The 23,973-nt window shown below is 40.8% G+C and overlaps 3 protein-coding genes and 4 non-coding genes across 12 annotated transcripts in view; all 7 read right to left on the bottom strand.

Moving 5' to 3' along the window:
• Positions 1-9,911: 9,911 nt before the first annotated feature.
• On the bottom strand, positions 9,912-14,767 carry CUNH18orf32 (chromosome unknown C18orf32 homolog). Of its 6 annotated transcripts, none has more exons than XM_010621688.2 (4): positions 14,536-14,758; positions 14,114-14,201; positions 10,982-11,172; positions 9,912-10,152 (listed from the first exon to the last, which is right to left on the bottom strand). In XM_010621688.2, the coding sequence occupies exons 3-4, from the start codon at positions 11,144-11,146 to the stop codon at positions 10,087-10,089; spliced, it is 231 nt and encodes a 76-aa protein (XP_010619990.1). In that variant the 5' UTR covers positions 11,147-11,172; positions 14,114-14,201; positions 14,536-14,758; the 3' UTR covers positions 9,912-10,086. The 6 variants fall into 6 exon arrangements, with proteins under 6 accessions (XP_010619990.1, XP_010619989.1, XP_010619992.1 ...); XM_010621687.2 differs by having other exon boundaries at positions 10,982-11,169; XM_010621690.1 differs by lacking the exon at positions 14,114-14,201 and having other exon boundaries at positions 10,982-11,169; positions 14,703-14,767.
• A 1,643-nt stretch (positions 14,768-16,410) lies between these two features.
• On the bottom strand, positions 16,411-20,295 carry Rpl17 (ribosomal protein L17). Its single transcript, XM_033757313.1, has 7 exons — positions 20,225-20,295; positions 19,338-19,390; positions 19,209-19,249; positions 18,522-18,656; positions 18,183-18,281; positions 16,969-17,160; positions 16,411-16,490 (listed from the first exon to the last, which is right to left on the bottom strand). Exons 2-7 carry the CDS (start codon positions 19,375-19,377, stop codon positions 16,443-16,445), a joined length of 555 nt encoding a protein of 184 aa, XP_033613204.1. The 5' UTR covers positions 19,378-19,390; positions 20,225-20,295; the 3' UTR covers positions 16,411-16,442.
• LOC117283787 lies at positions 16,853-16,917 on the bottom strand. The gene has a single exon (XR_004514827.1). It is a non-coding gene; the product is annotated as a small nucleolar RNA SNORD58 (small nucleolar RNA).
• LOC117283786 lies at positions 18,366-18,430 on the bottom strand. The gene has a single exon (XR_004514826.1). It is a non-coding gene; the product is annotated as a small nucleolar RNA SNORD58 (small nucleolar RNA).
• On the bottom strand, positions 19,078-19,148 carry LOC117283789. The gene has a single exon (XR_004514829.1). It is a non-coding gene; the product is annotated as a small nucleolar RNA SNORD58 (small nucleolar RNA).
• LOC117283788 lies at positions 19,453-19,518 on the bottom strand. Its single transcript, XR_004514828.1, has one exon. It is a non-coding gene; the product is annotated as a small nucleolar RNA SNORD58 (small nucleolar RNA).
• The window catches only part of LOC117283730 (ski oncogene-like), a 38,200-nt gene continuing 34,476 nt past the window's right edge, over positions 20,250-23,973 (bottom strand). The window contains exon 2 of the mRNA XM_033757315.1: positions 20,250-20,319. Within this exon, the coding sequence (XP_033613206.1) occupies positions 20,300-20,319 (20 nt within the window). The 3' untranslated portion in view covers positions 20,250-20,299. The remainder of the gene's footprint in view (positions 20,320-23,973) is intronic.

Raw genomic sequence — 23,973 nt, 5'->3', positions numbered from 1 at the left:
GGGCCATCTCTTCACTGGCTATTCTACCTCCTACAGGCAGAAATGAAGGCCTTGAGAAATGGCCTGCTGCCACAAGATTATAATCCCAATTTTTGGCGACTGAGGCAGAAGGATCCCCAACTCAAACCCAACCTGGGAAATTTAGCAACTTAGGGAGACCCTGCTTCAAATAAAAAAAATATGAAAAAGATCTGGGTCAGTGTGAAGGTCTGAGTTCAGTCCCCAGTGCTGGTGGAGTGGGGAGAATCCCTCTGGCCAGGTACAGTGCAGACCTATAAGCCCAGCTACTAGGGAGGCTGAGGCAGAAGGATCTCAAATTTAAGATCAACTTGGGTAACTTAGTGAGACTCTGTAAAAATAAAAAACAAGAACTGGGGATATAGCTCACTGATAGAGCACTTGCCTAGACTACACAAGGCCCTGGGTTTGAACCCTATTTAACACACACACACACACACACACACACACACACACACAATTTACTCCCCATTTTTCATCCTCATAACACTGGATTTTGAATTTTAACTATTCTGGTGTTTTTTATTTTGTTTTTTTGGTACCAGAGATTGAACTCAGGGCCTTGAAAAGCAGGGGGCAGAACCCTGAGCTAAATCCCCAGCTTCTCACTACAGTTCTAATTTATACTTTCCTGATGAAACATCTGGTTTCTTCCCTCTTCAGTGAAATATGCTATTTAACTAACTCCCTCTCCCCTCCTGTCTCTGAAATAACTTCTACCCATCCAGTTTGGAGTTAGGAAAGACTATGCTGAGTGGCTCTTTATATTTCAAGACCATAAACTCCAGAGTTTAAAGTCAGTGAAGCACAGGAGATTGATGAGTGGAGACCACAGGATTCAGACCCACAGTGGGTTCCCAAGTGTGAAATTATGATACACAGTTTTTAGTTTTTGTCCATGGCCCTGGCTTATAACTAGACAGGCCATAGAAACAAAACTTTCTCTTCCCCAAGATAGATCATAGAAACTCAACTTCCCCCACCTTTCTTACAGGTGGCCATAAAGAAATTCTCTGACCACGTGTGTCACAAATCATAAGATCCTCCTCATTCACATACTGTACTGTATCCCTAAAATGTATCAATAAACTCAATTAAAGCTGAAAAAAAAAAGACAGTGTCTTGCTATGTAGTACAAACTGGCCTTGAACTTACTCTGTAGACAAGGCTGGCCTCAAACTCATGACAATCTTCCTGCCTCAGTCTCCCAAGTGTTGGGATTACAGGTGTGTGCCACACCTAGCTCCATGAACAAACATTCTTGCTGTTTCCTGAGTGTATTAGTACATCAGGTCCTTTTGTCTGAGTACATTTTTTTGTAAGTACGTTTGCAATACATAATTACATTTGTACATATAATTTTTTCATTTCCTTCCTCCCTCCCCACTTCCTCCATCTCTTGATCCCTTTCCTATTTGAGAAATCTAGCTTCCTACTTCCTATTATCTATTTTTTATTTTGTTCTTTATATTTTTTTCAGCTTTGAGTTTATTGGTACATTTTAGGGATACAGTACAGTTACATTCATTGTTGGGATCTTGTACCTCTACATGACAAGTCTTAATTCTCATTTTTTCCCCTTACCCCTGCCCTCCCTTCACTCCCTCCTCCCCTCCCCATCTACAAACTCTTTATTTTCATCTTTTCATTATCTCACATTTTTTTCTTTTTCCTTATTACCCTTCCCCTACCCATCCCACCTTCCCTACACCTTTAGCTCCTTTCTTCTCATTTCTAAATGACAGTAATCTTATTACGATCTTATGTTTTATTTAGCTCAGCGGTTTGGTGGCCTGCCTTGCAAGTGCAAGGACCCAAGTTCAATCCCTGGTACCCCCCCCAAAAAAAAAGAAAAAGAAAAAAAAGGAGTGAATAATCTGCTATATTTTGTATTTTTTATATGAGAAACCATGAGATACTTACACTTGTGTATATGATTTATTTCATTCAACACTGTTCTCAAGGGACATTCATTCATTTTCCTAAAAATGATGTAAATGATTCTTCTTTGTGGCAGAGTAGTACTTTCTTGTGTATAATAGCACATTTTTTCATCTGTTCATTTGTTGATGGACATATAGGCTGCTTCCATGATTTAGCTATTATAGATTGGGTGAAACAACGGTATGTGCATATCATTGTAATATAACTCTTAGTAAGGGACCTAGAAGGGAATGGCTGGGTTGATTGTAATTTCAAGTTTTAGTTTTTTGAGGAATCTCCACACTGATTTCCACAGTTGTTGTACTGGTTTTACATTACCACGAGCAATGCAGAAGGGTTCCTTTTTTCTCCCACCCTTGTCAGCATTTATTATTTGACTTCATGACAATGGCCATTCTTTCTGGGGTGAGATGAAATCTGAGTGTTTCAATTTGTATTTCTGAAATGGCTAGTGATACTGAAGATTTCTTCATGTATTTATTGGCTATTTGTACTTCTGAAAAGTATTTCATTTCATTGTCCTTTTTTCTTTTAACATTTCATGAGACTTTTTATTAGTTGTCAAAAAGCAGTTAATATTTTAAGGTTCAGTTCGTTGCCCCCCTCCCACTTTACTTGAGACAAGGTCTTGTTATATAGTTTAGGCAGGCCTTGATCTCACTATGTAGCCCAGACTTTTGTTTGTTTGTTTGTTTTTTTTCCCCATTAAGTTTATTGGTACATTTAAAGCAAACAATAGTTAACATTTATCATTGGGATCTTGAACCTTTACGTAACATATCTTGGTTCCTGTTTTTTCCCCATGCCCCTACCCTCCCTTCACCCCCTTCACCCTTTCCTATTTCCAAAGAATTTGTTTCCATTTTTTTTTTTAAGTTGAGACAGGGTCTCACTATCAGTTCAGGCTAGCCTTGAACTGTGTAGCCCAAGCTGGTCTTAAACTTGTGGAGATCCTCCTGTCTCTGCCAGGCTGGTCTTAAACTTATGGTGATCCTCCTGCCTCAGCCTCCAGGATACTAGGATAGCAGGAGTGCACCACCGTGCCCATATTTGATTAGTTTTTTTTTTTTGGTCTTTTGAGACAGCATCTCCAGGCTGGCCTCAAACACTGAGCAATCCTAACTCAGCCTCCCAATTGCTGAGATGCCTGGTGTGTGCAAAAACTCCTGGATGCTTTTTTTTTTCGGTACTGGGGATTGAACTTGGGTCCTTGCTCTTGCAAGGCAGGTGGTAGAACCACTGAACTAAATCCTTTGCCCTGGATGAGTTCTTTATATATTGAAGATATTAATCTTCTGTCTGAGGAATAGCTGGAAAAACATTTTCCCATTGTACAGGTTGACTCTTCACTCTTTTGGTATGTAGAAGCTTTAACTTAATATGGTTCCATTTGTTGATTTTTTTTAACTTCCATTTGTTGATTCTTCATACTATTTCCTTTTCAGTCCAGGTTCTCTTCAGAAAGTCCTTGCCTATGCTTATGACTTTAAGAGTTTTATCTTCCAAAAAATTTAGTATTTAAGATTTAGATCTTTGTTGCTCACATTTTGACACTATCAGTGCTTAAACGTGCCTATGCCATGGAGTCTTCTTAAGCCTCACAAAGGATGGGTTTTAGAGATTCTGAACATACAGAGGCTTCGGAAGGGTTGTGCACCCAGAGGACATGAAGCCCCTGCTCCTTCTCCCATACCTCAATCTATGTATTTCATGTATATCCTTTGTAATATTCCTTATAATGGACCAAAATATGTGTTCCTCTGAGCTGTGAGCTGCTTAAACAAATTAGTCAAACCTGAAGAGGGGATTATAGGAACCCAGTTTAGTCAGCTGGTCAGAAGCACAGGTAAAACAATCTGAGACTTAAAACTGGCTTTTTTCTTTTTTTAGGGATCCTGTTTCATAGCTCAGATCTCAAAGTTCCCAGTCTATCTTCTGCTTCAGCCTCCCAAGTGCTGGTATTACAGGCACGCGACACCTCAACTGGCTATAACTGGCATTTAAAAATGAAGTAATCTTAGGGACTGAGCCCTTATCTTGTGAGCTGTGACACTCTCTCCAGGTAGACTGAGGCAGAGGACTCCTAGCTGCTGTCTGCTGTGGCAGAACCGCTCGTTTGGTGTGCAGGAAAACCCCACACAGCTGTGTCAGAGTGATGTAACTTGCAATGTGACTATTATACCAGGAGAAAGTCTAAATTTAATAGTGGGGTTTATTTTTTCCAATACATCAAGTAACTGAAGTAGAATCCATAGTCAGGAAAGAGGCCAAACATGGTAAATAGACTGCTAGGAAACATCTACAATTATATCCAGGTGTCTCCCACAATGCTTTATGTGCTCGGAGGAGCTTTGGAAGGTGACTGGGTTATGGAGATCGCAACAGGCTTGGTATCAGGAGGTGGGGTCTGGTCAGAAGAGGCAGGTCCCTGGGGGCCTATCTCCCTTCCTGGCTCCACTTTTCCTTCTCAGCTTGTGTCTGGTAGGAGGTGAGCAGCTTTCCTCCCACCCAGGCCCTTATACCATGCCACCTACCATGCAAGGACTGAAACTTCTAAAATGTGAGCCACAGTAAGCCTCTCCTCCTTTAAGCAGAGGGTGGCTGGTTATTTTGTCCCAGCAACAAGGAAAGTAACTACAACAGGGTCCCTAGATTCCTGGCCCCCGACACACATGCATTACCTCCCAAACACCAAAAAAAATGCTTATCTGAAGATTTATGAAGGTTCTAAATCAGCTGATCTTAACGTAAGGAGACATGTAGGCAGACCTGATTTAATCATGTGAGCCCTTTAAAAGCAAAGGATTTTCTTTTGTTTTTTTGGTACCAGGGATTGAACTCGGGTCCTCGCGCTTGCAAGGTAGGCCACCGAACCGCTGAGCTAAATCCCCGGCCCCAAAGGGTTTTCTTGCTGGACCCAGAGGATTAGAAGACAGGGAAAAGGGAACCAGCTGGGCTGGAAGAGAACATCAGTATTGGGAACATATGGAGAACCCTGCACCAAGGAACCTGGAGCAGCCTGTGGGAGCTGAGGAGACCCCAGCTGATTCATTGAAAATCAAGGGCTGCAGTTTCAGAAACACAAGGAAAAGAATTCTGCTGACACCATTGAGATTGGGCAAGGCCACCAGTCCAGATGAAAACCACAGACTTGGCCAACATCATGACTTTGACCCAGTGACATTCTAAGCCAGCTACACCATTTTGGGCCATCTGACCCACAAAAACTGTGAGGTAATAAATTTATGCTGTTTTAAGCCCCTAAATTAGTGGTAAGTTCTTATCCCATAATAGAAAACCACATTATACATGTATCAGTCAGTGCTTGCTAGAGAAACGAACAATGCAAGATATACAAATACCTAAGAACTTCCAAGATTGGCTTACAATAGCCACCCACAGCCAGGTGGGGAAGAGTGCCAAAGGGCTGTCTATGCTGGTCGAAGGCTTGGAACTCACTGTAATCTCCTGTGCGAGTGCCTATCAGACCAAAAAGATCTGCACTGAAAGCCAGGAGACAATGTCCAAGGAAAGGTGAAGATGAACACTCCTCCCAAGAAACAGCACAGTGAGGAAGGCTTCCTCTTTCTTTGTGAGTGAACCCAGGACCTTTAGCTCCATGGGGTTTTGAAGAACTCAGAGCAGTGGTTAAGTTCTCAGTCCAGTCAATCTGCCAAACAGGTCAGCATACAGGTGCATGGTCATTTTGAGAAAGTGCTGACTCACCCATGTTTCCTAGGAAGGAAGCTCAGTAATGAAAAAGAAAATGTGACAAAGCCCCAGAGTCTCTCAAGTGAGCCTGAATAATTACCTGAGCAAATGAGCTTGACTCACAAATGTATTTAAAATTTACTAAGCCTGAAATAAGTTACTGAAAAGTAGGTAAATTAAAAAGTCATGCTGCAAGGTGAACAAAATTAGAATTTTAAAAAAAACTTCACCAATACATACTGTTTCGTCGAAACTCATCCTATTTCTGCCCAGTAAAGTGTTGCCATCACGGTATTAGAAACTGTGTTCAGGGCTCCTCAGTGTTTGTTATGAGTGTGACCTTGAAATGTGTGTTAAGTAGATTTGCCATAAGACATTTAAGCTGTCAGCTGGTGTTTTGAACTGAGTTTCATGAAGATCAGATACATTCACAAATGTGAAATACCTTGCACAAGGTCAGGCACAAGGTGTTTAACAAATGATAGTTCTCACCAGGAAGGCAGCTCCAGTGTATAGAATGGCAGATTTTAGAACTGATATTTTGGAGCAAGAGAGCACTTGTATGGTATACAACTACAGCCACCAAATATAATGCAAGGTCAGCTGATAGCTTTTTCCAATCAGCTGTAAAAACTGGAAAAATACAGTATGGGCAAAATAGTGAGAGCTTTCATAAATTTATTTATTTATTTTTGGTTGAGACAGGGTTTTTCTCTGTAGTTCATCCTGGCCTTAAACTCAGAATGTAGCCCAGGCTGGCCTTCATCTTAGGGCAATCCTTCTGCTTCAGCTACCTGAGTACTGGGATTACAGACATATACCACCAGGCCCTGCCTTAAGAGCCACTGTTGTTATTCTTATTTTTTAAAGAACATTTGTGGTTAAAATGTCTTTTATGAAAAACTGGTGATAAACTGTAGCTCTTAAATATATTCTAAGCCAGGCGTAATGGCACATATCTGTAATGTCAGCATTCAGGAGGTTGAGGGAGAAGGATCACAAGTTTGAAGCCAGCCTGGGCTATATGGTGAGCCCTTGTCTCAAAAAACAAAAACAAAACATATAATGTATACACACACACACACACACACACACATGCACACACACACATATATACATTTATATATTATATATAAATTATTCTAGAACTTGGTATGGTAGCATGTACCTGTAGTCCCAGCTACTAAGGAGGCTGAGGCTGAGGCAGGAGGATTCTAAGTTTAAGGTCAGTCTGGGTAATTTACTAAGACCCTCCCTGTCGCACATATATACATACATACATTCTAGCTTAGAAAAAAACAGCAACTGTATATTAGTTACCCCCACGCTTAAAAATGTTATCTGTATCACAACTACAAGACTGAGAAACAGTGCCCTAGAGAGAGTCTGTTAGAAATAAAAAGTCCTTAAGAGACCTGTAATTCTCAGGAAAGAGGTTATCAGTGAATTGGAATCATCTGGGAAATACTTCAAAATTTCTTATCCTCAGACACTCAAGAGCACTGAATTGGAAGACTGGTGTGCTACAGAAAAAAATAAGTAAAGGCAAGTCCTCAGCATGAACTGTGTGCCAGTTACGCAACTAGATAAGAGAAGCATGGGAAGATAAATGTAACCAGTAATTCCAGGAAAAACAATACTTGCACGTAAAAGGAAGTTCAGTTGTAGCATGCTATTGTTACCTGTGCAGCGTGCAGTATTACATACTCATTTTATCAGGGTCCTTGCAAGCAGATGGCACCCAGAGCCAGTAAAGATGCTACCATCTCTAGACCCGAAATGGCAAGAGGGAGAGGTTAGGAGAACTGAACAGTCCCATGCAATTGGCCACCTTCGTCCTCCTGAAGATGCCAGTGTCTTGGCTGAGGAACAGCTGGCCTGCAAAGACCTAGCAGGGAGAGGACCAAGGGAACCATGGTCCTCTTACTCCTGCACCTCTTACACCATGTCCTCTTACTCCTGCATCTCTTGCTGGGCATAAACCCAGCAGAACCTAGAAGAATGGGAAGCCTGTTGACATAACTCGTGCAGCTTTCTTGGGCAGAAAAGCAGGACAAAGATATAAATGCTGATTAATGACTTACAGAAAATTGATAAAAGCATAGGGAGTGGGAGTATAGCTCAGTGGTAGAGTATATGCTTAGCATGCATAAGGCTCTGGTTTCAGTCCCCAGCATCCCCCACTCTAATCCAAAAGAAAAGAAAAAAGCACACACACAGGGAAGATGTATAGGAACAGAGGGAGCATAAGACAGCTGCATTTCAACCATGACAGAAAGCCAGTCCTGTAAAATAGCAGTATAAATAAGGAGATAGATCCTTTGCAAATGGGAAGGGAATCTAGAAAAGGAGGGAGCAGGGAGGGAAGGGGAAGGGGAAGTGAAAAGAATTTAGATATGGGCTGGGGATTCAGCTCAGTGGCGTCACGCCTGCCTTGCAAGCACAAGGCCCTGAGCTGATCGCTGGTGGGTGGGTGGGATTTAGATGTATTATATACATGTAGCAACTTTCCTCAATGAACGTAATGACTATGTACTGCAAACATGTACGAACAGAAGTAAAAAAATAAAAAATAAAACAAACAGAATAGCGCTGGCGCAGTGGCATATCTGTAATCCATACTCAGGAGGCTGAGACAAGAGGTCATGAGTTTAAGACCAGTCTGAGCTACATTGAGACTGGTTAAAAAACACTTAATGTTAGCCAAAAGGTCTCCGAGATGCAACTGGTTAAAAAAAAACAAACTATATACTGTACACACATACATATATACAGTGACACCTCAGTTCATGAATGCTTCTGTTCATGTACAATTCAGTTCACAAACAGAAGCATTTAGCAAAAATTTGCTTTGGTTTGTCACCTCCACATCTGGTGTCTTCTGCACATGACCACAGCCGTCTTCTGCACATGAACACGAATGTAGCCATCTTCCCCGGAATTGTAGAACAAATTAAGTTCATGAACTGAGGCATCACTGTATAGCTTAGAAATGTAGAGATAATATCAAAAACAAAATCTCAATGAGTAAAGCATTTGGGGACTAAGGACATATCAAACAAGTTATATGTGTACTCGATAAAGTTTTCAATAAATTGCTAGAGGGCTTCACAAAAAACTAAATAGTTAAAATTGTGGCTTGGGAAGAAGAGAATTAAGATACATTAACTTGTCATTTAATACGCTCTTGTTTTACTACAAAGGTCTGCTATTTTTATAATATAGTTTTCATACCATAAAAAGAAACTACTAAAGCTGGGGATGTAGTTCAGTGGTATTAACACTTGCTGAGTATGCAGGTTGTACATTCAAAACCCAGTACCAGCACCAAAAAAATTTAAAAAAGAAAAAGAGAAAAGAAAGAGAATTAATCAGCTAAATATGGTTGCTAATATACTTTATCTTTAGGTGGATTGGGCCAGAAAATTGAGACCTACTGCCTTCTATGAAATGATGGACTTCACTGGGGACACAAGAACAGGCCCTTCTAATTTCTCCCTGCTTCAGAGAGAATACATATGGCATAAAGATGGAGCTCATCATCTCTGAATATCTACAGATACCTACACTGAAGTGAGGGAGCCCACGATGAAACACCAGACTCCCAGTTGTATACATGAACTCAGACCAGTCAAGTCACTGCTGAAACCATTCCATTTTAGAGTATCTGTTAGGGAGTAAAAGCTAATTTCTGTACCACCACTGTCCAGACACCATCACATTATTAAAACTGTGTTGTGACATGGTGAAAAATTATCCTTTCAAATAAAGACTTTAAAAGACTAAAGAGCCACTAGATAAATTGAATGTTTAATACATTTGTAGGAATAGAAGGAATGCCACGGAGTTAAAATTAATATACTGGACATTTATGTAAAAGATGTTTCATTTTTCAAATAAATTTTCTATTTCCCATTTTTTCTATTTTTCTCAGAGCAATAAGTAATAGTTACTATTCTCATGGATAAACTGCTCCATTATGTTGGACAGTAATTATACTTCTATGTTTCACATCACTGTCATCTGTTTCATGGTATAATTTACTCAAAGTATAAAAACCCACAGAAATTAGAGCACACAGCAGTAAAATTCATGTGAACAAATGCTAGCGGCTGAAGGATTTTAAGAACTGATTTAGTAACAAAATGTCTACTGCACAAACCTTCAATTTGTTCATATTATTGGAAATGAAAGCTACGTTAATAAACAAAGAACTAGGAATGAGGTCATTAAAGACAACTAAATACATTTTAAATATAAATATTATGTATTTCCTGGTTAGTATCAGGTGAATATCTAAACTGAATATCCTGAATTCAGGTCTCAGAGCAAAAGGTCAGAAATAATTACAAAGAAGGTGCTTCATATTGTCAGGTCCATTTTAAAAAATTGAGATCCTTTGGGAAAACGGCATCAGTCTTTCTTTTTATCAGAGATTTCTGTTGGTCCTTTTGTTGCTGATCCACTTATGCCTGCACCCTAAAATGAAAAAAAAAACAATTTTAGAATACCAAAAAAGATAGTCATTATAAAAGTCATACTCTAAAAACAGACAATAAACAATTTTGCTTCCAGAAATGTGTAGGTTGACTAAATGAGCACAGTGGTACAAAGGTGAACCCAACAATCACCAATGCTGAAGACAATAGAGTTGTCTATTCATTCTCAAAAAGCCTTCAATTTGTTTTGGATGTAAAGCAAGGGACAAATGCATTCATCAGAGGCCTCCTTTAAAACCTTAGGTTAGCCAGGTGTGGTAGCACACACCTTTAATCTCAGCACTCGGGAGGCTGAGGCAGGAGGATCGCTGTGAGTTTGAGACCAGCTTGGGCTACATAGTGAGTTCCAGGTGAGTCTAAACTACATAGTGAGACCCTGTCTCAAAAAACCAAAACAAAAACCTTAGGTTAAGCCAAATATTACTGATTAGCCAGGTGTTAGCACACACCTTTAATCTCAGCACTCGGGAGGCTGAGGCAGGAGGATCGCTGTGAGTTTGAGACCAGCTTGGGCTACATAGTGAGTTCCAGGTGAGTCTAAACTACATAGTGAGACCCTGTCTCAAAAAACCAAAACAAAAACCTTAGGTTAAGCCAAATATTACTGACTTGAGTTGACACAAATTATTGAAGCTTCCTATTTTACAAACTTGCCCTTCTAAATGGAAACAAAGCTTTTGTACATAGGTAGGGGAAGGGGCTTGATGGGAGGGGCAGAATGGGATAAAATAAAAATTTGCCCTTCTTAAAACCAAGTATTACCCAAGAACCACCCCTTTACCTTATTCAAGGCATCTGGAAACTCTTACCTTATAATCTCCTTGGCTTTTATTTTTATCACTGGATTCTTGTATCGCTTTTTTAGGCCATATACGACTAACAAAAGGTGAAATCAGAGGGTATATGTATGGCTCCAGGAATTTTTTGTAGATCCAGAGCAGAACGGGAATGACTATGCAAGGAATGCACACCATTGTCACAGGCTTGAGCTCCTAAGCTGCTGATACATATGAAGGAAGAATCAGTTCACCTTAGAGGAGCAATGGAAGGACTTTACCTAGATTAAGGAATCAAATCTACAATGAAGAAAAAATTTAAAGCCTTATTTTTTAAGAGTGTATTAAAAATGCTGCTTCCAGGTATGGTGGCCTGTAATCCCAGCACTTGGGAGGCAGAGGTAGGAGCATCGCCATGAGTTTGAGGCTAGCCTGGACTATATACCAAGACCCTGTCTCAAAAAACCAAAATAAGTTTGATCCCGGGTAAAAAAAAAAAAAAAATCATAAAAAAACAAAATAAATAAATAATAAAAATAAACTGTAGATACACAGGGTGAATTAACTCCCCAGTTTTAAGCTTCAGGGTCTGACAATATCAATTAGCCAGATCTTACAACATTAAAGACAAATTCTGTAATACGAAACTTACCAAGGTATCACTTTGGAAGATTCCTAGGGTAAAAATCAACTTTCTCAGGCAACAACTCTCTTTTGTCTTGCTTTTTTGAGGCAGGTTCTCACTATGGTTCAGGATCATCTGGAACTCACTAGGTAGCTCAGGCTGGCCTCAAACTTCTGGTGATCTTCCTGACTCAGCCTCTGGAGTATTGGGATTACAGGCACGTGCCACCACGCCTACCAACAACTCTCCTGATATACTTTATTTTCTCTCCCTCATACTCCCTCCTGTGCTGGTACTTGAACAGGGCCAAGCACATGCAAGGAAAGTGGTCTTCCACTGAGCTACACCCTCAACCCCCTTTTCTTTATAAGGACATAAATTAAGGTGTGCGGAGTAAAATTTAACTTGAAGCTGCGTGTAGTGGACAGGCCTGTAATCCTAGCACCCTGGGAAAGTGAGGTAGGAGGATTCAAGTGGAGGCAAGCCCAGACAATTTAACAAAACTCTGATTCAAAATAAAAGATATATAGCTCAGTGCTAGAGCACCTGCCTAGCATGCGTGAGGCCTGAGCTTCAATATCCAGTAAGGCAGGAGTAGGATGGACAATTAAAAAAAAAAACAAGCTTCAGAATAGTGTGTAACATGTTTAAATACTGTATTGTTTCTCTGGTGTGAGAAACCGAAAGTGGAAATAAGGACTGAAATGTATAATGGATGTTGGGAAAAGGGAAGAAAGTGCTCAAATGGGAAGGGAAATAAGGGAGGAGGGAGGGAGAAAGGAATGAAGGGACAAGAAAAAAAGTGAAAATAGAAGAAAAAAGTGGAAACAAAGCTTTTGTACAAAGGGAGGGGAGGAGGCTTGAGAGGGAGAATGGGATAAAGTAAAATAAAATTTATTTAAAAAAAGAACAGTATAAAACCTAATTCAAGAGGTTAAAATTTGTTTTTATTTATCTTTTTGTTTTTTTGAAACATGGTCTCACTGTGTATTGCAGGCTGGCCTTAAACTCAACTATGTAACCCAGGCTGGCCTCGAACTTATCATGATTGTCCTGCCTCAACCTCATGAGTGCTGGGATTATAAGCATGCACCACCATGCCAAGCTGATTTTATGATTTTCGAAATACTAAAATAACAATTTTAGAATCTATCAAAGCAATCTGTTCTAAAGTTTTAAAGAACATATTCTCAGCCAGGTGCGGTGGCACACACCTATAATCCCAGCACTCGGGAGGCTGAGGCAGGAAGATCACTGTGAGTTCGAGATCAGCCCTAGGCTATATAGTGACTTCCAGGTCAGTCTCAACTACACAGTGAGACCCTGTCTCAAACAAACAACATATTCGCTGAGCTAAATAAGCTAAATGAGCCATGATTTTTAGCCTTTTTAAAGGGATTATTTTTGGCTACAGATATTTAGAATGTGACCTACAGAGACTTCAGAGGTGATCTGGTTAAGGTTTTTGGTGCACCTTCTTACAGGTACCATGGCTTAGTAATAACACAGATTCCACTAGAGATGCCTGGACTTGAGACCTGCTTCACCTTGAGACCTGCTTTCTACATGGTGTTTTTGGGCAAATTATTTAATCAGACTGCACTTTATTTCCCTTAAGTGTAAGACCAAGATAGTATCCCATCTCAGGAATGCAGTATGGGCTGGGTAATGTGATACAAAACTCAGTGTCTTCACATACTGTTACTTAAAAAAGGAAAATAGATACAAAAATTGTTGATAACAGCTTTCACAAAGAGGTTAACAGAGTTGGCTAAACCGGAATTTCCAATTCTGGGTTCCTAGCTCTAAACTGCCTTCTTCAAAAATCACAATGGTCTTTCTCCTTTCTTTTTTTTTTTTTTTTGGTACCGGGGATCAAACTGAGGACCTTGCACTGTGAGGCAGGCACGGAGCCACTGAGCTAAATCCCCGCCCCTATTATTATTTTTTTTTACTAAATCTTAAAAATATAATCTTCAAAACAGATTGAAATTCTACAGCATGGTTAAATTGGAGACTGGCAGATCACTACGAATATTCGTTTTTACCTTTGTAGTTGTCTTAAATAAGTTCACACACACGTAAATAAATGTTCAAAAACAAATGCTACTAATCATTTAAGCCACAACTACAGCTTTCGTAAAACCTTTTAGGTCTGTTCAGAAGCTATTTGTTATAAAATTTTTTTGTACTGGGGCTATATTATTTTTTTACTAAATCTTAAAAATATAATCTTCAAAACAGATTGAAATTCTACAGCATGGTTAAATTGGAGACTGGCAGATCACTACGAATATTCGTTTTTACCTTTGTAGTTGTCTTAAATAAGTTCACACACACGTAAATAAATGTTCAAAAACAAATGCTACTAATCATTTAAGCCACAACTACAGCTTTCGTAAAACCTTTTAGGTCTGTTCAGAAGCTATTTGTTATAAAATTTTTTTGTACTGGGGCTTGAACTCGGGTCCTTTTATTAGCGAGGCAGGCAGCAGAACCACTGAGCTAAATCCCCAGCCCCAGAAGCTATTTGTATTTACCTCCTAATCCTCATAAATGATTCAGTTTACACCAACGAGTTAGAAAAGCTTAGTAGGTGGCGAAGAGAAACTCATCATTTTAACTGTTCTGCAAGCAAACAAAAGTGAGCAAACTGGATTAAAACCACTGCAGAAGAATCTTTCACTCGAGTTAGTCCAAGACTAAGAGAAAGTCGCTTCGAAGGAACCCAACGGACACAAGCTGAGTCAAAGACGACTGAAAAGACAGGAAGGCACAGGGAGGGGTCGAAGACGAAGATGACGGAGGGGAAGTGATGAGGGCAACAGGGGGCCAGGGCAGAGAACGAAACAGAAACGAAGGAGAGGTGGGGCGGGGGCACGGAGGGTGGTAGGGCTTAGGACGGCCGGAGGCACTGGCAGGGGAGGCCGGGTGGTGGGGCATGCGAAGGAGCGAGATATACCGTAAGAGCCAGGAGCGGAGAACTGGAGCACAGGTCGCCGCAAGGCTGAACCTCCAGGAGTTGCGCACCAGTCCGGGGCTGTGTGAACGTGGCGCGCTAGAGCTGGCCACTCGCAGATGTCGCCGGGCACGGAGGGCAGAGACCACCTCGACCAAACCCCCACGAACCTTCCAACAGCCCGGGTCACCGGCTACCAAGAAGTCCAGGCGACAAACAACGCACTTCCGGTGGGAGGGCCAAAAGCGGTTGTTCAACCAATGGGCACCTTCGCAAGGGCTGACAAGAGCGCGCTACGGCAGCGTGAGGACGTACAGGTCCTAACGTTGACACCCAGGCGGTGCCGGTGGAGGCTGCCTAGCAGGGCTGGGGTTCCCTGATGTGCCATTCTAGCTCTGCTGGGAAAAAAGGAGGTGGATCTTATCTTTGAATATAGAAAAAGGAAAACGTTGAGGAAAATAACGCCTATTAGTGGCTTAACACCCACAGGAAATGTTTCACGGCTCGCTTGTGCTTTGGCTATTTGCTAAGCCTACTTTAAGTACTGCATTTTAAGACGGGAGAATTTGAGTCAACTTTAAACTAAGAGGCTGGGATGTAGTTTGGTGGTATACCGCATCCTTAGCATGTGGGATTCAGTCTTCAGCATCAGAACAGAGGTTGTCAAATAAGAGCCCAGACTTGGGTACTGAGACCAGGACTCAAAAGGCCTGGGGGTATAGCTCTGTAAGAAGGGATTGGATTCAACACACAGCACCAAAAATTTTGAAAAAACCCATTAGGATGCAACCACCTAAGCATGTAACTTATACCTCTCATACATTGCAATTGTATGAAGCCTCTCTAAAATGTCATCTTCAACGTTACTTATCAACTGCACTGCCTGCATCCTCACCCCTCTATACTGGGACTGAACCTAGGGCCTTTACAAGGATACATCCTCAGCCCTTTGAGATGGGGGTCTAGTCTCTGCCTCGAGTCCTGGGACTGCAGGTGTCAAATCCATTTTTGAAAAATATAAATGGAAATATGCTTACACAAAAATCTGTTTTTTTTTTTGGTACTGGGGATCGAACTCAGGTCCTTGTGCTTGCAAGGCAGGCGGCGGCACCACTGAGCTAAATCCCCGGCCCTAGTTATACAAAAATCTGTATGGAAATGTTTACAGCAGCACTATCTGTAACACAAGCATAGTATAAGCACAGTGGATTACAAAAAACTAAGGCAAGTGGTAGTACACACCACTCCAATTCCAGCAATCTGGAAAACTAGTAAGAATGCACATCTGTCCAGGAAATTTACCAAGAACCCACAGCTCAGTTCTAAGACCCTAGATTGTGACATCTGACTACTACAAAAAATATTTCACAACACACTATGGTGGTTAGATGTTTAACTGTATTAAGCGGCTAAAGGCTCTGTATTTAGTTTTTGAGACAGGGTTTTATTATGTAGTCCAGGCTGGCCTCAAATTCATGATAATCCTGCCTCAGCATCCTTAGTGCTTGGATTATAGGCATGTGCCACCACACTTGGTTCTATTGCATTTTATATTAGTTAACTGTGTTCTAAATCTTGGTAGAGCTATTAAACCAGAAGCTCTAACTCCATTTTATGCAAAAAAATATCAGCAGATTGGGAGGCTAAAGCAGACTGGCTTGTGCCCAGTTCAGTCAGCCTACCACTGGTGGTGAACCTATGCCATGTGTGCTGTAGTGAGCTGTCATCACTGAAGGATCTAAAAGGTTTACCGTAACTGGTTGGCAATACCCCATATCTCAAGACCCACAACTAGCATGTTTGAGTCAAAATTAATTAAACCCAGTTGATCCATCTTTTAGGAACATCTAAAATGTTTACTAATAATGACAAGTAACATAACTTTCATTTGCATTTATTTTATGGTTAATTTATTCCCGTGCCATAAGCTTTTGTTTCTTCAGTTTCTTCTGGGATATCTAGGGAAAGAAAAAAAAAAGGACCATCAAGTTTCTAGGAGAAACACACAATAAATTTCAGTAGGGCTTCAACTTATGCTGAGGACTAAAGGCCCAATTACTAAAGACTACAAGAGCAAGGAGAGGGTAATATTTAGATGGTAACATCAACAGTAGATGACTGTGAAGGGCAAACTACAGAATTATTCCCAGGTTCGTTCTTGGCTTTAAGAACCAAACATGTTCATTTACTAAAAATAAGCTTGATAGTACTCTGGAAGTTTTTGACATAGCCAAAGCAATCTAGGTGAGGCAATAACTGTTCATAGTCAAGTAACAAATTAGGTTCATAAAAGTGAAAAAAAAAAAAAAGTGATTAAAAGGTTGCTCAGAACAAGTTTCCTTTCATGGTGATTCCAAAGGTGTCCTAAGATAGTCATCACAGCAACCACAAATCTTTCTAGTGTTATAAACAAAATTGAGGTACTAAATTATTTACCTTTTTCTTTTGTGCAACTTCCTCCTCTGGTTTAGGAACAATTTGTTCCTTTTCAGTAAGGATCATTTCAATGTGGCAGGGGGAGCTCATGTATGGGTTAATCCGGCCATGAGCTCTGTAAGTACGGCGGCGCATTTTGGGTGCTTTGTTCACCTGGATATGTTCAATGACCAGAGAATCTACATCTAAACCCTGGGAAGAGAGAAGACAAGAATCAGGTAGTATTTCCTAAATCTGAGTGTAGTGATGCATGCCTATAATGTCAGATCTCTGAAGGCTGACAGACAGGATAGCCTAGTGTTCCAGGCCACACATAAGCAGTTGAATGACAGCCTAAACTACACAGTAAGACCCTATCTAAAAAAAAAAAAGTTTTTTGTTTTTTTTTTCCTGCTGCAGTACTGAGGATTGAATTCAGGACCCTACACAATCTTGGCAAATGCTTTTAGCACTGAGCTGCATGTAACACTGGACTTTTATATTTTGAGATGGTTTTGCCTAATTATCCAGACTGGCCTCAAATTTGCAACCTGCCTGGTTCAGCCTCCCAAGTAGTGAAGATTACAGGTGTGTACCACTGCACCAGGCTTTCAACAAGCTGTGTTTTGAGAGAGGGTCTCACTATGCCAGGCTGTATGTGTTTGAGTGAATGAGTCTAAAGGTCATCAAAGAGCGATGAGAAGTGTAGGATAAGGTAGAGCCAATTTCTAAGTCTTGATAATAAAATTGTAATTCCAGCTCTGAGTTAAGACTCAGATGCAAAAGGGTAACAGAGAAAGTCATGCTTTGTCATCTATTACTGTTAACTTTTATCTGAAATCCAACATTTTTCTTCCTTACAAATGTAAGCATCAAACCACATAGCCACTAATAAGGCAATCACTTTGACAACTATTTTACCAAAAAGGTCCACAGCACAAGAAAGGTTACAGGTTATTTGGAGAAAGAAATGTTTTTTATTTTTGTCCCTAAATGTTGGTGGGCCAAATGCTCCATCACTAACTACACATTCCCAGCAAGGAAAAATGTCTTACAAGCATCGAGAATAAAAGACCACCATTATTTATGAAAAGGTTTGGACAAAATTTTGGCATGAAACATAATTATGGAGAACTAATACAAACAAGGACATAAAGGTGAAGCAATCATCTAAACACAGACACACAATAAATAAGCAAACTATAAATACACAGAGATGTTAAGGATTTGGGTACCTTAAGCTCAGCATTACTCTCTGCATTTTTAAGCATATGCAGCAAAAATTCAGCACTCTTTTTGGGCCATCGGCCCTGTGTCCAGCCCCACTGTTTGGCCTGAAAGAAAATGAAGCAATTAGACATTTTCCTTGTTTAAACCAACATTAGAATCAAGACCAATTTATTTTGTCCAACATCTCAGTTGCTCAGACTATGTTTTATTTCATGGTTAATCCAAAGGTGTCCTAAGACTGTCATCACAGCAACCAGAAAGTGTCTGATGATAAAGGCAGGTCTTAGCCACTGTCCCACCCTTTCACCTTTCCATCTTCTCAAATACCAGCTAACAATTCTCACCTGGGCACACCTACCAACTCCACCGTTGTAACGCCGGAATGGCACACACTGCTTCTTTAATGTGACATCCTTCAAATACTTGGTGGCCTTTCGGATATGCATACCCTTGATGGCCTGGGCAGTTTCACGGGTGTTCTAAATATGAGCATTAAAGTTTCGGTTAACCATGTTAAAGTACTTTTTTACAGCAAACATCGAAACAAGATGACTTTGTAGTTAAGAAAAATTAAACCCAACCCTAAATTTACTCACAGTAAAATGTTTAAATTCCATCATGTTTTATTCATAATTTTGGGTCTGATCTTGACCTGCACTCCTTTGAAGTAGTTCTGATAGCATTACTTCCTCAAATTCTAAATCAAAGATCTCCTTATGGCCTGATAATCAATTTCTAAATAAAAAGTAGCCACTCAGAATTTAGTAATTTTCAGCTGGGCATGGTGGCGCACGCCTGTAATCCCAGCACTCGGGAGGCTGAGGCAGGAGGATCACTGAGTTTGAGACCAGCCCAGGCTACATAGTGAGTTCCAGGTCAGACTCAACTACACAGTGAGACCCTGTCTCAAAAAACCAAAAAGTACTTTTTACGGTAAATCCAAAGGTGTCCTAAGAAAGACATCACCGCAGCTACCCTTTTAAGGTAAAAGCTTAAAATGTAAAACTAGATCTTGGTCACAACTCCCATACCTTAAAGTGAACACGAAGATTTGAGCCTCTTGATTTGCATGCTAGAAAATAAAAAAAAGTTTTTGTTAACTTTGGATTTATTGCTATGTTCCCCTCAAAATAGTTAAGACGGAGTTATGTTCTACTTACATTTTGTGGGGTTTTCTGGGTCAAGAGAGTAGCGAACCATTTTCACAGGTCACCTGGAAGACAGCACTTTTCAGTCAGTAACACATACTTGGAGTAACGAAGTACAGATGCGATGGCTGCTGAGAGAGTAGTTGTTTTCATTTTTAATCCAAAGGTGTCCTAAGAAACGTCATCACCTCAACCATGCTTTTCTCTAGCCAGCGTTCTCTTCCCTTCTGAATATTCCTACCAGTACACAGCACTGATTACCAGTGACATGGGCCTCATCAGGCCTCTCCTTTCTCTCAGGAACACAAGACTGTTTCAAGCCAACTCCAGCTCTTTTAAGCGCAACATGCCACGTGTGCATGGCAAACTTCAAGGCCAACTTTCCTCGATCTGCATAGAAAGAAGCCTCCTTCACTCACGCAGCTTCAGAGTAACGCAGGCTTTCTAGACTTTTGGCCTATTGCCCACGCCAAGAGTCATCCAATGTGCAGCACTCCGTGAAATGGGTAAGGTCTCCACCGAACTTTATTTGCTCCAGACTTTTGCGCTTTAAGGCCACAAAAGCACGACTACCCATTTACTACTCGCCGCGAGACACTGGAGCTCCACAGCCGGAGGCGAGACACATCACAGGGTACCAGTGCCCACAGCAGCGAATGAGCCCTGCCTTCCCTATTCCCGCTCATCACGTTCCTCTGCAGGCCGCATAAACCGGCCGGCCTCAGCGAAATAAGCCAGGCGCTCTGCCACCTCCCTCCGCAAAGGGACGCCTCTTCAAGCGATGAATCGAAGCCCTAAGATGTCCCCTCTCGGCGGACTTGACGCCGCCACTCATAGGGCAAGGATGGTAGAGATGACCAGAGGATTAAACACACAGAGAAAAAGAATACAACACTCACCTCTGGCCGCTTACAGGAAGAGGAAGAGCGGTGGCTTCTGGGAGAGTTCACGAGAACTTGACCTCTCGCGAGATTTCAAGTCGACCAAATGAGATCTAAGGACAGGGAGGAGAGCAAAATCAAGGGAGTGTGGAATATGTTTTAAAGCTATCGACAGATTGAGTTCCTCTTTAGGAGCTATCTCAAAATTCTCCCTTTTGAGGCTGGGGATTTAGCTCAGTGGCCCTGCGCCTGCGGCCCAAGGTCCTGAGTTCTATCCCTGGTACCAAAACACAAAACAAAACTAAAAACTCCCTTTTTTTCTATCCAGAAATAGTTATGGCTTAAAAAAAAAAAAAAATACACACACACACACACACACACACACACACACATATATACAAAATATATTTTTTTATTTGTTTTTTTTGTTTGTTTTAATAATTAGTTAAGAATAGGTTGTAGTTCTAAGACAAGGTCACATACATATTTCATTGTTCATAATGAACAAAACACTTTATTATTTATTTTTAAATTTTAATTTAAAATTACTTATTACTTATTATTTACTTATCAATAATTATTTACTTATTTTTTGCTGTGCTAGATTGAACCTAGGGTCTAACACATGCTAGGCAAGCACTCTATCACTGAGCTACATTCTAGGCCCTTTTAAAATTTTATTTTGAGACAAGGTCTCACAGAGTTGCATAGACTGGTCTCCAACTTGCCATCCTCACGCCTCAGCCCCCTGCCTCAGTCTCCAAGAAGCTGGAAATATAGGCATGTGTCACCATATGGGCTATAATGTAATTGATTTTCAAATGTTAAGTTAACCCCACACCTCAAACATTCACCACCAACCCAGAAGTTCTTTGCGAGTGTGAGTGAGTCTGTGTGTGTGTGTGTGTGTGTGTTTCATGGAGGGTTCTTTACACAGGTATGATTGACTAAATCATTAGCCATTGGTAATTGAACTCAGTGTCTAGGCGCTCTCCCATCTAGGGAGGATAGGGGATGGGGCAAACAGTTACAGCCTCCTAAATGAATCCCCCTAGCAACCAGGCCTCACCCCAGGGCATTTCCAAAAGTTATCTCAATACCATAAACTTAGGTGTAGTCTAAAGAGACTTGTTATGAATAACAGATGACACTCTTTTAGCACTCTTATTACTTAGTTTTTGTTTTTGTAGTTTTGTTTTTTGAGACAGGTTCTCACTATGTAGTTGAGACTGACCCGGAGCTCAGTATGTAGCCCAGGCTGGTCTCGAACTCAGGCTTGCGCCACCACACCAGGCTGCACTCTTATTACTTAGGAAGTCACTGGGGCTTTAGGAGTTTTGTGTCCTGGAGATCAAGACATATATTTGTATACATATATCTCACACTATCAGTGGCCTTTCTTGCCATTCAGAGCCAGCAGCTCCTGGCAGACCTTGAGAACTCTCTTGGCCACTGCAGTTGACAGCTCTAGCAATTCTCAGTTGTTCTCTGTACTTCTCAGACTGCTCGATGCCTTTGGTGTTACTAGCCTCAACTGCCAGTGATCTTTGGTGTTATCAGCTCCTAGCGTACCAGGTCAGTGTGCTCTACTGGAGACAGAAATCATGAATAGGTAAAAATATGCCATTGAGAAGAGTTTTTTTTGGTCGGGGGGGGATTCTGCTTCAGCATAAAGAAAAACGACACATGGAATGAACCCACTAAGGGTATGGGGAGGTTGTTGGTGCAGCAACAATATGGTGGGCTTATAATGTATAGTGTCAGACTTAGTTTGGTCATGGGGAGGGGACCCTTGAGGACTTACATGAGGAAGACTGCAGAAGGGCAGAGTTATCTTGGGTTGGTCCAAGACTAAAGTCTCCTTGTGTGAGGACCAAGTTTTCAGGTCAAGGTGGAATCCATGCCCCTTACCCAAAATAGAGTAAATGTAAAAGTTCCTTTCTGTAAAATTCCATTCTATGTGACAGTCTCTCTGTGTTTCTGTTCCTCTTTTAGGGCAAGTTACCCTAGGGCATCTCCACCCTGCTTCTGTTCCTCTTTTTAAGATGTTAAGATAAAATTATTTTTGTTTGATTTAATTAATATAGGAATTAATTATAGTTGACATAGGAATTAATTATAGCTGACATAGATAGCCACCTACTGATATCTTAGCTTGCAAAATCAGATGATCTAATAAAAAGAGGAACTGATTTTACAAATGTAGGCATTAGGTAAATTATAGCTGATAGATAGCCACCTACTGATATCTTAGCTTGCAAAATCAGATGATCTAATAAAAAGAGGAACTGATTTTACAAATGTAGGCATTAGGTAATTTTCCAATAAGTGTCCTCCTGGTGCCCCTTGAATATCCAATGATATGTAAAAGCCCTCCCAGTATCCCTTAACTATCCAATGATAAGTGAGAGCTAAAAATAGAAACTATATAAGCAAAAAGTTTCCTTAATTCTATATAAACCCTCTTCAAAAATGGATCTGGGCTCTCAGTCTGAAGCTGCTGTGATGGTGACACCTGAGGGGCCAGGCTCGAGCTTGCAATAAACTCCTCTTGCAATTGCATCAGACCTGACTCCTTGGTGGTCTTTGGGGACTTGTGACTTGGGCATAACACTTCAGCCTAAGCAAAATGGTCAGAGCCTCTGTTGGGTGCCTGATGCGGTGGCTGCAAAGTATTTGGGGTAGCAACAGAAGAAAACTAAAAAGTGAGGTAGGATAGGAGAAATAAAAGGTAAAAAGGAGACAGGGAAAATCATAATAAAAATTCTATTTTTAAAGATGACTACAACTTCTAAAACCCAGCCGAAGTTATTTAATGGACTCCATTATCAGCATGGGGGTGGGTGTAAATTTAGGTTCCTTCCCTCACAGACCCATCATGCCTAAAATTCCTCAGAAATACTAAAAGTCATACTAAAACAAATACTAAATTGGCTTAACTCAGAAAATAAAGAGCAGGAACCTGATCCTAAGATAAAGGAGTAGGTCAAAAGAATCCAAAGAATGTTTAAATTATTTTTTTACAAAAAACTCTCCATACCTGTAGAATGGACTGGTGCCCTTCTAGGGGATGAGCCACATTTTCCTGTCATTTTCAACCCTTCAAGAGAAGCATATGTTCCCTGTTCCAGGAAACAATGTGTCCCATATCTCTGAGCACCCAATCTTGAGCACACTCCAATATTGTGTCCTAAAATCTCTGTCCAACAAGCCCTTCCTACGCTTCTTACTTATGCACCCTAAAATTTTCTTTTGTTTGTTTTTTGAGACAGAGTCTCATTAGGTCATTCAGGCTGACCTTGAATTCACTATGTACTCCAGGCTGGCCTCAAACTTGCAGTGATCCTCTTGCCTCAGCCTCCTGCATTACAGGCCTGTGCCGCCACGCCTGGCCTTTTGTTTTCTCTTTTTTCTTTTGTTTTTTTGAGACAAGGTCTCACTGTGTAGTTCAGGCTGGACTTGATTTTACTACAGTCCTCTTGCCTCAGCCTCCTGAGTGCTGGGATTATAAATGGGTACCGTCTGCCTCACCTGGATGAAAATTCTTTTTCTGTGGCAGGCACCCCAACATTTAATTCTGCAAAAAGGTGGTTTAGATTCTTTATTTCGGCCTCAGAGATCTCCTCAGACAGAACCTAATGACAAAAAAATACCTCTCAGGAGGGCTGGAGATTTAGCTCAGTGGTTCCGCTGCCTGCTTTGCAAGCACAAGGACCCAAGTTCAATCCCTGGTACAAAAAAAAAAAAAAAAAAAAAAAAAAAAAAAA

The sequence above is a fragment of the Fukomys damarensis genome, unplaced genomic scaffold, assembly GCF_012274545.1.
Source record: "Fukomys damarensis isolate Sample0158 unplaced genomic scaffold, DMR_v1.0_HiC HiC_scaffold_30, whole genome shotgun sequence".
In the NCBI taxonomy this organism is placed as follows: Eukaryota; Metazoa; Chordata; class Mammalia; order Rodentia; family Bathyergidae; genus Fukomys; species Fukomys damarensis.
Note: the sequence above shows the minus strand (reverse complement) of the source record. Positions and strands in the feature narration are given on the sequence as shown.